This window comes from Rhodnius prolixus, unplaced genomic scaffold (assembly GCF_049639745.1).
Source record: "Rhodnius prolixus isolate KJV_2025 unplaced genomic scaffold, Rpr scaffold_7, whole genome shotgun sequence".
Taxonomy (NCBI): Eukaryota; Metazoa; Arthropoda; class Insecta; order Hemiptera; family Reduviidae; genus Rhodnius; species Rhodnius prolixus.
In genome coordinates, this window is record NW_027411582.1 from 20,418,068 (window position 1) to 20,434,070 (window position 16,003).

Consider the following 16,003-nt stretch of genomic DNA (forward strand, 5'->3'; position numbering starts at 1 on the left):
AATGAAGGGAAAAAAATACAAACTTTGCTAGTTTTAAAGCAAATTCCTTATTTTGTACATCTTACATTCCATTTTAATGCCGGAGCTAGATACATCACCCTTTGTCTGCTTGTTTTAGAATCAGAAGTTTAGAAAGAAGAGAAAAAATATATCATTGCTAATTTTACAGGTAATTCCTAATTCCTTATTTTTTTTCATGCTACACTCTATTTTAATGCTGGAGCTAGGTACAAAAATCCAGGACGGCTGTTATTAGCAACTGAAATTAATATAGAATGTTACAGCACAAAGCCTTTGCTAGTTTTATACGGAATTCCTTATTTTAATCATTTACTTTCTATTTTATATCAGAGTCTAGATACTACACTTTTGGTCTACTAGTTTTGGAAGCAGTAGTTCAAAATTAAGGGGAAAAGTATAAAACTTTTGCTAGTTTTAATGGAAATTACTTAGTATTTTTTTCTAACATTTCATTTCAATGCCTGAGTTGGATAATAGTTTTCCTCGGGTATTTTTGGTTTTTGAGGTTTAGAAAAAAAAAGGAAAACTAGACTATCTTAATCCCTTATTTTCTGATTCTAATATTCTATTTTTATGCCAGGACTTGATCATACACATTATGTCAACTTGTTTTTGAAGTAGAAGTTATGAATTCAGAGAAAACCTTTGTCAGTTTCACTTTGAATTCCTAATTTTCTGCTGTTAACATTCTTTTTTAATGCCTGTGTTAGACAATATTCCTTACTAGTTTTTGGTGTAATGGGTTCAGATAAAAGGGAAATATAGTAAATCTCCAACAATTTTACTAGAATTCTTTATTACTTAGTTACTCATTCTTTATTACTTAGTTTCTCATACTACTATTTCATTTCTACGTCTGGGTAGGATAATATACTTTTTTCTTAGCCTACTTTTTGATGTAGAGTTTCAGGAAAACAAGTAGAAAATCTCTACCAGTTTTAATGGAAATCCCTTATCTCTTGTCTTTAAACTTTCCATTTCTATGCCTGGTTTGGGTAATACACAGTAAGTAGGCTATTTTTGCTTGTAGAGGTTTAGTATTGCAATAAAAAATGCTTGCTTTGCTCTATTTACTAGAGATTCATTATTTTCTACATCCAGAATTCGATTCTTATGCTAGGGGTTGATCATACACATTAGGTCGGCTGGTTTTAGAAGTAGATTATAAAAAAAGGAAAAAAATGAAAATTTTTTACTAGTTTTTAATTAAAATTCCTTAGTTGTTTTCTTCTAACGTTTCACTGCTATTCCTTAGTTGGATAGTCTCATTTCATCTGCTAGATTGGAATATAGAGGTTCAGAAAAATGGGAAATTTTAGGAAATAATCTTTAGATTTACTAAGAATTCCTTATTTTTTCGTTCTATCCTATTTTTTGTACCAGGAATTAATATTAATATTACATAATATTACCCAACAGGTCGCCTAGTTTTGGAAGTAGAAATTCAGAAAAAAGGGAAAGTCTAAGTTTAGTACTTGTGGTTTTGAAGTTTAATGGGAAAATTGAATGAACTTTTCAGTAAATTTAGTATCTTCTTAGAGAGAAAAGTTTCATCATATAAGCACATTGATGTGTGAAAAAGAAGCAGGGAAAAAATTAGTAGTTTTAAAGCCCTTTCTAAAAGCGGTGACGCCAAATCATGTGTTTGCAGATCATTCATCTGAATCGCCTAATACCTAGTAGTCGAAGGCATCTGAGCATTTTATATTTTTCTGATGTAATTTAAGCACTTGCGATCCTTTTTAGATCTGGCGATGGCATTTACTTCAGGAAATTTACACTCAACGCAAGGGCCAAAGGCAATGACCGAAGGCCAAGGTGGTGCAGCTATGAAAATGACTGAAATATCCTTATCAGAAAATAAATAAAATGCTACAGCGAAAAGTATGATTATTTATTAACTCCTAAATTTTATTACTAATTTCTAAATTAATATGAAAATTCATTCTTCATGAAAAGGTTTCATCTTTATGTTGCAATTTTTTTTTTGGCGCATCAACAGCTGAGGTCATTAGCGCCCGGAGCTTTTTCCAGTGCACTGCCGGCCTCCGGACAGTGTTCTCTCGTTACAGACAACACTGTCCATCACCGGACAGTGAGCTGTAAGAAGCTCCTAGGAAGAGAAAATCTAAGGGGTCAGCTGCTGGATTCGAACCCGGAACCTCCGCGTGGGAGTCCAGTATGCTAACCTCATAGCTAATCCCTTCCCTGTTGCAATTTTATAGTAATTTTTATTTGTATTCCAATTTCAGCAGATAAGCAGTTTCTAGGCCTAGTAGATAGATAGACTGAATGTTATTTAATGTTTTTTTTTAAAAAAATAACCGTTTGCCTGAGGCACAACTTACCAAGTTTAGAGAAAATCCACAGAAAAATAATAAAACTCTATTTACCTAAGTAGAATTACACCCAATAGAGGGTTTTAACTTGTACATCTGCGCTTATCGTGCTTTGCTAAGTGAATCCATACTGTTACTCACTTAGTTTGCTGTTGAATTACAGATGATGCATTAATCCTCGTTATTAGGTCATTCTCCCAGTAGTAAAATTATAGGACCAAATGCTGTTGACGGCCTTTTGTTCATGTTTTAAAATAATAACTATTTTGGATATTTTTTTTCCTTAATCAGAAAAATAACTTCTTCCTAAGCATTGACTAAAAATTTGTGAAATGGTTAAGGGAAAAATCTTCCAACGACGTTCAAGACAATATCACTGTTTATCCCTTTAAGTTTTCAATTTTATGCTAAACTGTACACTCACTTCTGCCAACCATCATTTTTCTAAAAATCCCTTTTTTTTTTTTTTTATGGGGTCAAAATATTAATACTTTGGATAAAATTTTATCACATCATGTTATGTTTCTTAAGATCACTGGGCAAATAAGTGAATAAATAGATGTATATAGAAGAAATAAGAAAAAAGAGCTGGAGGAATAAAAGTATTCAGAATTATTAATTTAAGTTACTTAAATTTGTTTTTTGTTTTCAAAAAAATTACTATTTTAGACAATAAATAAAAGAAAAAATAAAACAATTTTATAAATAAATTTCATGTTTACTTGAATCACTTGAAGGAGGGAACACCTTTTTTACAACTAGCCCGGACGAAAAACAAAGATAGTTAAAAAAAAATATGTATACATTAAATTATACATTTTGTCCAATAAAAATAATGAAAAGTTTATTAAAAGTAAATAATTAACAGTAGAAAGAAATTACTTTTAAGGTTCATGAAATATTTTTATTTAGGGTTCATTTCTGTTAAAAAAAGAAAAATTTGTTGAAGCACATTTTTAATTTAATTCTTTTTACTGAAAATGTTGGCTATTTTTTTTGTTTGTTTTTTTTTAAATTAGCACTTTTATGGTGGAGTGTCTTTCAATTTAAACTATATCACAATATTTAGTACTTAGTTTTTAAGAATATGTATGAGCCATACTTAAGTATATTTAGTTACAAACTTATTATTTGCAGTAATGATTTCATTTTTAAAATAAAACCAATTTTTAAGGCTACATAATAACGACGATATTAGAAATAAGGAATTTATAACCTCCCTGTACTGGAACAATCTGAAACCAGAATAAAGCCCCAAAATCTGAGGGACTTTTTACACAACTTCTGGAGGGCGCAATAAGTGAATTACTCCTTAGCTCTAAATAAAAAAATAAAAAATAAAAAAATATCAATGCAACAAAATATGCACTGAATAAAAATTAAAGCTGCCACAATTTTACTGAACATCAATATATTCAAATTAACAAACGTTTATCAATTACAAACCTACTATTTTTCGTTAGTAAATTCATTTAAATGAACTAGGGATCATACAAATATTTAAAAAATTAAAATTAAAATCGCATCATCATAATATACACATAAAAAAACAGATAACATTATCAGTAAAAAAAACTGAAGGAATTTAAAAAAAAAAACTATAAAATACTGAGAGTTTTAAAAAAAGTTTGTTTCGTTTTTTTTTGCTGATTAGCAAAGTTTTTACAGTTTACATAAAAAACTATTTTTCCATAATTATAGTAGAGTTTTTTTAGAACCACATAATTATATAGGGTAGTTTGATAGTTTTATATGATTTAACTCGTCCGGGAGTTGGTTATTTTTTTTCTTTTTTTTATCTTAAGTGCTTTATTTTGACGTTTGGACTGGAAGTGCCCGCTTAAAAAAATCCTTTCATTGTTTCTCTGTGATGAGATCTTGAAATTAATGCTCTAATACAGAGATTCGGAGTTGGTTGACCTAAAACAGAAATAAACAAAATTATAAATACATATTCCACTACATGAAACACTGAGCTAATTCAGATTATTGGGCTCTAGCTAAAATTCCATCTGAAGCCGTCATAATTAACCATTAGAAACTTTCAGATAGATAGCAAAATACTGTACTTAGTTTTTAACAATAATATTCTGTATTTCCACAGACTTTTTAACAGACAGAAATAAAGAAAAGAATAAAACACATTTATATAATATAAAAATGTTTTCCTATCAAATTTGATACCTGTTAGTATTTATTCATTTATTACAAATGCTCTAAACTTTAGAGCGCCAGTGACATAATATTGTAATAAGGTTTATTTAAGTGTTCTTCAGAGGTAATGGTCAACAAGTTAATTAAACTGGTGTTCATTATTTGTCACATACTGTTTTAGGTAGTGATTCCAAATATGGGAGAAAAAATTTAAGAAGTGTTTCATTGGCATTTAAATTACATAATGTACATAATGCTAGGGCAGGGGTCGGCAACCTATTTTAAGTAGAGAGCCATTTCTCCTAAAATAATTTTAATAAATCTTACCAAGAACCGCAAGGATGATAGTGTAAAAAACTCTCTAGATCATTTGTATTCACAAATTATTATTTTATGATATTTAATAACATAAAACTGTTTTATATATTTATTTTCACATATTGCAAATTAATAAACAAATAAATAATAACTAAACCTGCGTTTGAATGAAAATGGTGGCAATCCGATATATTACGTACTGTATTTTAATATAATTATATTCAATTTCAAACCTATCACATTTAAAATTCTTTTTGAAAAAATATCTTTACTTTAATAAATGAAATTTTCCCTTTTTGCAATAAAATTGAAATGTACAATTTATTTTGGACAGGCTGAAGAGCCACAAAATTTGGATAAAAGAGCCGCATGCGACTCACGAGCCGCGGGTTGCCGACCCCTGTGCTAGGGGGATCAATAGCTTGGTATCCACCATTGCTGTACCATATTTCTAATAGATTTGTCACTCGCTAATCTCATCTGACTTACTACTGGAAGTTTATCAATCGCAATTCTATAACCCAGATATTTTTCCTTAAATACCAAGTTGCTAATATTACTATAGATAGTGCTATAACCAGATTGGAACACTCTTTCATTATCTACTGTTTCGGCATGATTGTTTCATTTTGCAATTAAATCTGGAATTTTAGCATCTTAATGCTTAATATTCTCAATAATTCTGTAACTGTGAAAACCAATACCACTATTGGCTATTAAATAACGAGACTGATGCTGCTACAGAAGAACTATGCATGCGCCAAATCCTAACGACCGACAGCTATGCAGCGTAAAGCCTTCTCTTTCGATTGCAGCGTCTCACGTTGTAGAGAAATCTGTCTGACCAGAACCGTCGTTTGGGTAAGAGTTGTTAGTTTCGTTTTGACGAAAACATGATTACTACACATGTAGTAGAGCAACGAATTGTCGTGAAATTTCACATGAAACTGGGTAAAACCGCTACTGAAACTTATCTTTTATTAAAAGAAGTTTATGGCGGTGAATGTTTATCAGGTGCGCGAGTTTTTTAATGGTTCAAGCGTTTCCAAGATGGCCGAGAAGACGTCGAAGATAATGACCGCCCAAGTCGCCCTTCCACGTCCAAAACGGATGAAAATATCGATTATAATTAATCAACATTACTACCGTGAGGTACTTGCTTAACTTCGTGAAAGAGTAAGGAAAAAAAACGACCCGATTTGTGGAAGAACAAGTCACGGGGTTCTCCATCAAGACAACGCGCCGGCTCACACTGCATTGTCTGTCAAGACGTTTCTAGCCAAGTACAACATCCCAGTTTTAGGCCAACCGCCTTATTCGCCTGACCTGGCCCTATGTGACTTTTATCTGTTCCCTAAAGTCAAATCTGCATTAAAAGGAACACGATTTCAGTCCTTTGAAGCTGTGAAAGAAAAAGCGGCACGCGTCATGCAGGAGCTCACAGAAAAAGACTTCCAGCACTGTTTCGAACAATGGTAAATTCGCATGGAGCGTTGTAGGGATAGGGGAGGGGTGTATATTGAAGGTGATAATAACTATGTATAAATTTTAAAATAAAATGTTTTACAGCAATAATCTCGTTATTTATTAGCCACACCTCGTATTACCATGCAGTTTATTTAGATCCTTAAGTATTTTAAAACATAATTTAGGAAGTCGATCATCACTCATTATTAAAATTCTTTTCCAATAATTAAGAACTCTTTTTAAGATCTTCGAGCTCAGAGGAGAGCGCTCCTGATTCTAACCTAACCATATACAGTCACTTCACCAGGACAACTTTTAGCAATATCAATATTAAATTCAAGGTGACCACAACAAATGACAAGACAATTCGGTAAAATTAATAACTTTAATTGTAGGCGGCCAATAGAAATTACATTCTTACAAGAAATGCTTTTAAAGGAGTTCTTGGGCGTTTTAAGGGGATCACTCTGATGGAATCTCAGTAGGATTCATTAGTGATATCGCTGAAAACTGTACACTTAAGAAACTGCGACACTGATTGTTTTCAAGTGGTTTTCCTTGAATCAGCTTGATACGACTTTTTTACGACTTGAGCGACTTTTTTCGATTCTCATTCAACAGTTTCATTAAAATTGCGTTTATTTTTCAAAAAGGACAAAGAAGGTCCAATAAAATAAACATTTTAACAGGGACAGGCAATTATTGAGAATGAAGAAGTATACGAAAATTACACTGATAAACTGAGGCATATTTCAGTCCCTCATTCATACGAATAAACTTTCTAAGCTAAGCATTGCCTGAAATAAATGCAATAGAAAATCTATTTAATTAAATGGTAGGGTAGTGTTAATAGTATTTAAAGTTTACATTTACGCGGACGTATTAACAAAATAAATAACCAATAAAACAGATTTACCTTGGCTTTTTGATCTTTTCCAAATTCTTCGTGACAATATCATGCAAAGTACTGTATCGATTGCGTATTTCGCACATGACGAGCCACATACTCAGATATTCTTTTTCATCTAATTCTCTCACCGCTTGTCTGTAGTCTTCGACATGTGGATATTTAGCGACCTGTTCACATGATAGTATTTAGTAAATAAGTTTTAACCTGTTAAGTGTGTTTTACGTCTACACACATTAAACCAAATCTCTATTACGGTGCGTTCGACGTGAATAATCGTTGTGAAAAATATAAAATTGCCATTAACTATAAAAACTCGAAATTTTAATAAAATACAATAAGAATATTATTTGGTGGGATGTTTCCTTTATCTTACCAATAGAACTGCCAAGTATTTTATACGGAGGGATGTGGAGGGAGCCAGCCAAATGATAAGTGGTTGGTACATGTTTGGTCTCCGCATTAGAGATTGGGAGTTACGCACACAAATAGAAGCTCTCAACCCTTGTGCAATGCAGTTTTTATACCTTAGATAGAGATTCAGTCCTCAGTACGAGCATGATTTCATTTTGCACAGAATTCTGAACTCTTTTCTTCCTTGTAAAAGCTGTTGCGTCCCTAGTTAACTAGAGCAATGCATAAGTGAAGCGGTGCAAGATTTTGAAAGAGCACAGAATGCTCTGTAAACTCAAGGCCCCCAGAGATTGCAGAAAAAGTCGCTTGCAGTGACTATTACGACGTTGTAAACTTTTGGTTGGTTTTGCCCTGCGTTCGACGTGTATATACGTCATTGTCTGATTTTAATTCCGCACACTGTGGGGGGAGTTTTTAAAACTAAATTCCGGGCTTAACTGGTTATTATTTTAAATCATTTTTTTTTTTTTAAATAATCCATAGGATTTCCAAATAATAAGGAATCAGCAAATGATCATTTAATTGGCTGAACCATTGAATGAAATTAAAAAACTGATTATGCCTTGAAACAGTATACAACAATCATGTAGCACTACCATCATCCTAGAATAATGGTTTTAAATACAGAGCTGGACTTCAGTTCTTCAGAGCCTTAATAAAATTATTTTTTTCAAAAAATATTTGACATAAGATGATTCCTTATTATCAGTGAGCTTTGTGAAAAAAAATTCCAAATTCAGCGTAGAAAAAATAAAAAAATAAAGCAATAATATAAAAATTGAAAATCCTTAGTTTTAATAAACATTCTACCTTGGATATTATCTTGGCTCTTGAACAAAAATATCGCGAAATCTGATCAAAAAATGCTGCAGCTTCAGATTCAACAGATTGTATTTCAGCTAAAGTTTCCTCTTGTACTGACACTCCAAAGTTGTTACCATCTTCAATTTTAGGAATCATAAAAGATATCCACATCTTTAACTGAATAAAAAAAAAAAAATTAATAAATAAAATTAAAAGAACAGTAAAAATACCATGTTTTTTTGATACTTAGTACCACATCTTTTTGTCTCGTAACATCCGATCATTTTATACAACACAAAAAGAGTGGAATTGGCACATTATTGTTTCTGGTTTCTATTTTGTAAAACTATTTTTTCGTTCTACGAGGGTCGTTTGAAAAGTCCGTGCAAAAATAAAAACTACTTAATTTTTTGGGGTAAACCTTTTTTATTTTTCAACATAGTCTCCTTTTAGGCTTATACACTTCGTCCAACGCTGCTCTAGTTTGTTGATCCCTTCCGAATAATAGGATTTGTCCAAGTCTGAAAAATAGCCATTCGTTTCTGCAATCACCTCCTCGTTTGAATAAAATCTTTTTCCCGCCAGCCATTTCTTCATATTGGGGAACAAATAGTAGTCCGAGGGAGCCAAGTCTGGAGAATAGGGGGGATGTGAAACGAGTTGGAACCCTAATTCCATTAATTTTGCGACCACAACTGCTGAGGTGTGAGCTGGTGCGTTGTCGTGATGGAAAATGACTTTTTTGTGGGCCAATTGTGGGCGTTTTTCTTGCAGCTCGGTTTTCAAACGGTCCAATAACGATGAATAATATGCACCTGTAATAGTTTTACCCTTTTCCAGATAGTCGATGAGGATTATTCCTTGCGAATCCCAAAAGACAGTCGCCATAATCTTTCCGGCCGAAGGAACGGTCTTCGCCTTTTTTGGCGCAGATTCCCCCTTGGTAACCCATTGTTTAGATTGTTCTTTGGTCTCAGGAGTGTAGTGATGTATCCATGTTTCATCCACAGTGACGAAACGACGCTTAAAGTCCTGCGGATTCTTCTGGAACAGCTGCAAACCGTCCTTGCAACACTTCACACGATTTCGTTTTTGGTCAAGCGTGAACAATCGCGGCACCCATCTTGCGGATAGCTTTGTCATGTCCAAATGTTGATGCAAAATATTATGTACCCGTTCATTCCAGATGCCCACAGCACTAGCAATCTCACGCAACGTTCACTCTTCTGTCATCCATCACCATATCATGGATTTTATCAATGATTTCTGGAGTAGTAACCTCAACAGGGCGTCCAGAACGTTCAGCGTCACTTGTGCCCATATGGCCACTCCGAAAATTTTGAAACCACTTATAAACTGTTCTAATCGAAGGTACAGAGTCACCATAATGTTTATCAAGCTTCTCTTTAGTCTCCTGAGGCGTTTTGCCTTTCATAAAGTAGTGTTTAATCAACACACGAAATTCTTTTTCGTCCATTTTTTGAAAATCACTCGACTTCCTCGATTCAAACGAATGCCAAACACAAAGAAATAGACCGATCTGGCTGAAACTTGGTGTGTGTTCTTCCAAGAGATGCTACAAACTAAACATAACCTCGATACGCGCCAGTAGTGCTATCTCTCTGACTTTGCACGGACTTTTCAAGCGACCCTGGTATACTATTCAAACGGTATATTACACTCAGACGATCGCCAACGTTGAATTATTATCTCTTAATGTTCAGAAAAATGTGATCTGATTAGCCAAAAAAAAGAAGTAATAGAAATGATAAAAATATTTACCATGAAAATCAAAAAAGAAATAGAAGACTGTTCCACTTTATTAATTTTCTTTAAAAATGCCTAAGGAAGCGTATGTACCCATTCAAACTGAACCTAGATTTGCACGGTGTTTTGGACCGTTGCGTGGGCCTCATTTAAGGAAACCAGCAAGGCCTTATTTCATGATGAGAGAAACGTTTTTCAATAAATCAAAGTTAGCTGACCATTTTTGAAAACAATCTTTACTAAAAAAAACCGATAGACTATAATTAAAATCAATTAAGGCCACTTTTTCGTTTTCTACTAACATTATTGAAATATCTTGTCATGCCCATCTTGGGCCAACTGTTATTTTACGATTAAAGCCTTATTCTTTACTTTATAATTAAATAAATAGACTAGTATCATATTTTGAAATGCTGCCAGCCAGACTGTTCGCACTTTTTGAAGTTATTATTCGGCGCAATTAAATGTTATTTATAAACTTTGTTTATAACATTTCCAAAAAGGAAATAAATTCTTCATTACAGGGTCAGATTTGTTCATGTACACCCATGAGCTTATAAAGTGTCCTAAAGGACGGAAACTGACACTCTGGTATTTATTTGTACTTCTATTGAAGCAAAAAATTTTCCATGAAGTAAATATTCTACTTGAATCTATTTTAACAATAATTAAATAAATTTTATACGAAACCACTTACCAGATTAGCATCTTCAACCAGTTGTTTTATATGTGGTTTTACAGTACTGATCACTTTCATTAATACTTGATTGCAAGTCACTGGACCAGTCTCTAAAGCCAATACCTTTGTCCCTTCCACACAATTTTTCTCAATACGCAGTCTTTTAGGGGCTGGCTCATCTACATAACTGTAATCATCAAAATAGATTTAAGAAAACATTCCTTACTAATAATTGGGAACTTATTGTTTCAAGCCCATACTAACAATGTTAATAACTTTCTGACTGGTAAAATAACAGAAACCTTTGGAAGGTTATTTTTCTCCTCAAAATAACCACGTAAGTTTGATTAAGCCTTCGTAATCTTGAAATTTTATTTTCATCATTTCGTGGCAGGTCTATTTTCTACCCAATTCGATGTATCTTCTATAGAAATTAGTGTGGTGAATAATTATCTACAAAGCCTTAGTCTATATATACTTCCCTATAAATTTATTCGTTAAGAATAAACCCACTGGCGACACGTAGCATTTTATTGCGAAATATCTGCTAATTATTCTTCGATATTTTACTATTCCATAGCAAAGCATATGCACTAATATTGAAGGAATTAGAATGGTTTAGAACTAATGCAAAATATTTGGCCATTTTGGCATCCTAAAGACGAGAAATATTTTCCAAGCTTCTGGAAAAAACAATGTCTGCACCAATCACTTCAAAGAAAGCGATTAGAGTAATAAATAGATCTAATTTACCGAACAAATTATGTAGAACTTAAATCAGAAAGATATTTTTAATTTTATACTGCAAACAGCTACAAGGAAACGGAAAAGTAAAAATAATATAAGAACACGTGTTGGGATTTTAAATTTATTAAAAGACTACGTCAGAATGTAAATAAAAAAATCACAAATTATCGAATATAAGAGATCTTCTTTGACAGAAAATATGGTAATAGGAAATTCCGTTCTATTTTGTAAAAATTTGCAAGTCATATACAAAGATGACTCAAGCAATACTAACTTATTCATTTCAAGAACGGTAACAAAAAATGTTGGGTTGTTTGTTGCAACATTTGTTGAATTATTTTCAAAATACAAAATTATAAAAAGATAAAATTGAGAATTAATTCCTCAAAACGTATATAGGACTTATTTTGACTTAGAGAAAATGTATCTCCAACCAGTACTTAACACGTTGCAATAGTTGTCCACAAATAACTTTCTTTCAAAATAAATGATTTTTTGGCCTACGTCAACCATTATAACTTATAAGTAACTACAGCCAAACATTCAATTAATTTATCAGTTACTGCTCTGAAATTTTTTGAAATTAAGACCTCTACATTCTTATTTTTAAAATATATTGCGCTGGAACTGTAAATTACCGTCTTAAAAAAAAAAAAAAAACTAGTACATAATTCAATTTATAAAGATGAAATTATTTTCTTCTCACTAACTGAACACTTGCTTGAATTTTGGGATTTCTGAGGCTCTGACAATTAGACAAAGGATGTCAATTTTTTTTATCTTTATATAGCACTACCAAAGCAAACTACCTGTTTGAATTTCATAAAATGATAAAAAATGCAAATTATTATTAATTTTCGGTAGATTTTGCCGACACAATAGACCAAAAAATACGACAAAAACAGACTAGTTTAAATTGTATGTCATGCAATATTCATGTTACGCAGTCCCATGAAGTCGCAGAATTCATATTTAACTTGAAGACTGCCTTTCCTTGAGCTAGAAAAAACTTTAGAAATTATTAATATAGAAATGGAGAAGAAATGATTTTGATTTTGAGTAAAGAAAAAAATTAATTATTAAATAACTCACTTTAAGTTACTCAAGTGGTGCCCCGTTTACTAATTAACGATAGACCTTACTGTAAGATTTAGTTTAACCTTATTGTAAGAATTAGTTAACCTTGCTATCAGATTAAGTAAAATCAAAGTCCTACCTTCACTTTACTTTTGTTGACAATATTTTTATGAATTTAACCAATTAAGGGAAACACGACACTTTTTAATTAAGTTTCTTACCTATTAATTGCCACAGGCTCTGGTACAGGAATGTTTACTTTTTGGTGAACATTTGTTAGGTCTTCATTCAATTGTGGAGATTCTAATAATTCATTTAACAATACTATTTTCTCTGGAAATCCTTTCAATATAAGTTGCTCGGCTTTATGCTTTAGGCTGTCTTTATACTGTTGTACCTAAAATATTATGAAGGATTATGTTTTATTTTTACAATTACATTGTAAATTTATGGAAAGTTCATGAATAAAACTTAAATACATATGCAAACATGGTAAGGCAAAAGATCGGCTCCAGCTAATATAGTTTAATTGTAGTTGATATACTTTGCACTTAAACACAGATTTTCGAAACACTTATTAAAGTAAATACATTTCTTCAAAACAAGAGACAAATTAAAAGGTTTTTATCAAAAACGAAAAAGATAATGAATTAGGGAAGGTAGGTTATATGGCTTGAATGAAGTACTTGTGTGAAGCATGCAAATAGAGAAATCTGTAAGTAACTTGAATTAAGAATTACATACCTTGTCTGTCGCCGAGCTAGCCATATTATAATATTGTTAATTAAGATGTTAAGTCAAATTTTAAAGAAACGTGTTTAGAACCTCATGGACTTGGCTGTACCACAGCCTGCTAAATAAACTCCCCTCCACTGAGAGAGTGGCTTGCACAGTGTGATAGGTGTTGAAAAAGTATTGCAAGTTTGCAATGAAGTATATCGACCTTCAAACATTTCTCACTAAGTAGAATATCTATCCAATAGGTTTACTGCTAAATTGATCATCGATATCTCTCTTAAATACTTAAAAAAGGTTAAGTAAAATGATTAGGTACTTTTTTAAAATAAATAAAATGTACTCTCTTCAGTGATACAATACCATCCCGTAACTTATCAATAATTTAAAATCAACATTTAAGAAATTTTTAAAATGAAATAGCTATGCCTAGATTCTTTTATACTAACGAAGTTAATAAAATAAATCTATGTAAAAAAAAATGCCTTACACTTTTGCAACATATTCCAAAAACTTCAACCCAAGCTAATTCCATGGGGAAATTCAGTGTAGTTCTTGCTTTCTCCACAAGATGGCAGAAGCTTATCAAATTCTTAATTCACGGATCGGTGCATGTAAAGAAATTCAAGGCTACTTTTTCGCTAACGAGTCTGTTTGGGTTCTTCTTATACATTTTTAAAGTTTAGTTTTTTAACCTATTTTTTATTATATAAATTTTAAAAATATGTTTAATTAATCCACCTGTATTATTTGCATAGTTTTACTATTTATTGCTAAACTTTTGTAAGGCAGAAATAAGCTGCTGCCAAAATAAAGTTTTTTTTATTATTTGTAATTGAAAAAAACTTAAAAATTACTTTCAATTCACATATTGTACTTTCATTTAAGAAGGAAGTATACTAGTTACGATTAACCCAACAATTGCAGGAAAAAGCTATTATTTTTACAATCTACTTCTAAAATCACGATCAATTCTAATGTCTTTACTCGCCGATTCAAGATAGAATATGTGAAAAAAAGAAGTTTTGCATGCACAGAAAATTCACGCTAATGCGTGTTTATATTGTGAATAGTATTGTGCTGCCAAAGTAAAGTAAAGCTGCTATAAAAGAAATCGACATCCTTGTTTTGTTGGTGACAGAAAAAAAAAAAATTAGTAAAATCTAACTTTACTGTGACGCTTATAGTTCTTGCTTTCTCCACAAGATGGCAGAAGCTTATCAAATACTTAATTAGAGGGTCCAATGCATGTAAAGAAATAAAACGGTACTTTTTGCTGACATGTCAGTTTTGGTTCTTCCTATAGAATTTTAAAGTTTAGTTTTTTAATTTATAGTTTTATTATATAAATTTTAAATATGTTTTTAAGTAATCCACCTGTTAAGAAATTGCAGTTTTAACTGTAAATAACGCCCAGGAAAAGCAAGTTTCATGGTTTCAATTTCAACAATTTTGGCAACACATTTAGGTAGCTCGTTACTTTAAACGTAATAAGACTATTTTTTTTTTTTTAAAGGTTCGTACACTCAATGCACAAATATGAATCTGCAATGGTTTATTTTTTACGCTTATTCAGAAAAATTTCATAAATGGTACTTAAAGGGAATTGAAATGATTAAAACTGCCTCTAGAGTGTCGTTTCAGTATATTGTATAGTACAATCACTGATTCAGGATTAACGGGGATTAAATGAGTTGCTGAAAACCCTTTTGAAAATTGAGAAATAGCACGAATATTTCGAAGGATCCTCCAAAGATGTTTTAGCTGATTCCTTTAAACGTACTGCACAAATCCTTTTTTTAAAAGAACATTTTTTTTTTTTAAAAATTTTTCCAAGGTAATTTCATTCTTCAAATAGGCTAGCTTGTAGACTCCCTTCCAAAAGGGCCATTTCACCGAATTTTCATGGAGTTATCACCTAATTAATAGGTTATTAGTGTACAGGAACGAGGGAAGTATAATTGGCACCTGGGGCAAACCAACAATTTGATACCTTTACTGGGTTCTTTTTTTACATTTTTTAATATATTATTTTTTTCAATTTACATCATTAAAATAATACATTTTTAAAAAAAAGTTGCAGTGTTGAATGTAGTTGGCGTGATTACTAGTGGAATTTTCTAGTGGGCGGACTGGAAAAATAAAAATACAATGGCCATTAAGGGATACAGATATTTTTTAATTTCCGTAATTTCCATGTAGAAGGAAGCTTCTAATTGGCGATATCGAAATTTCCCTGCAAAATACAAATTTTGAATTCCACTGAAACCAAAGAAAGAAGGGAATTTTGGAATTTTGAGGGTAAGTACGTGAATAAATGAGCTCAAACTGTTGAAAGCTTAAACTCCAGACAGGAAAACGGAAGTTATATCGTCAACTATTCTGGTTATCTGGGCAGTATGGACAGACCAGTAAAGATGGGAGAGGCAGTTATTCAACGTGCCATTTTAGTGTAAACTATGATCATTAAAACTGTCCGGTAGGACAGTTGTATAAGGGTTGATCGTCAAAAAGTGCACGAAAAAGCGTAACGTTAAAAAACACCCAACTTTGACAATTTTTTTCTCTTTTTCT

The 16,003-nt window shown here is 31.9% G+C and overlaps 1 protein-coding gene across 2 annotated transcripts; it reads right to left on the bottom strand.

Annotated features, from left to right (window-relative positions):
* Nucleotides 1–3,299: 3,299 nt before the first annotated feature.
* Nucleotides 3,300–13,598, bottom strand: REG (proteasome regulator gamma). 2 transcript variants are annotated; one of them, XM_074114419.1, is made up of 6 exons: nt 13,439–13,598; nt 12,916–13,091; nt 10,889–11,057; nt 8,431–8,601; nt 7,216–7,376; nt 3,300–4,280 (listed from the first exon to the last, which is right to left on the bottom strand). In XM_074114419.1, exons 1-6 carry the CDS (start codon nt 13,460–13,462, stop codon nt 4,253–4,255), a joined length of 729 nt encoding a protein of 242 aa, XP_073970520.1. In that variant the 5' UTR covers nt 13,463–13,598; the 3' UTR covers nt 3,300–4,252. The 2 variants fall into 2 exon arrangements, with proteins under 2 accessions (XP_073970520.1, XP_073970521.1); XM_074114420.1 differs by having other exon boundaries at nt 12,916–13,082; nt 13,439–13,593.
* Between the last annotated feature and the right edge of the window lie 2,405 nt (nt 13,599–16,003).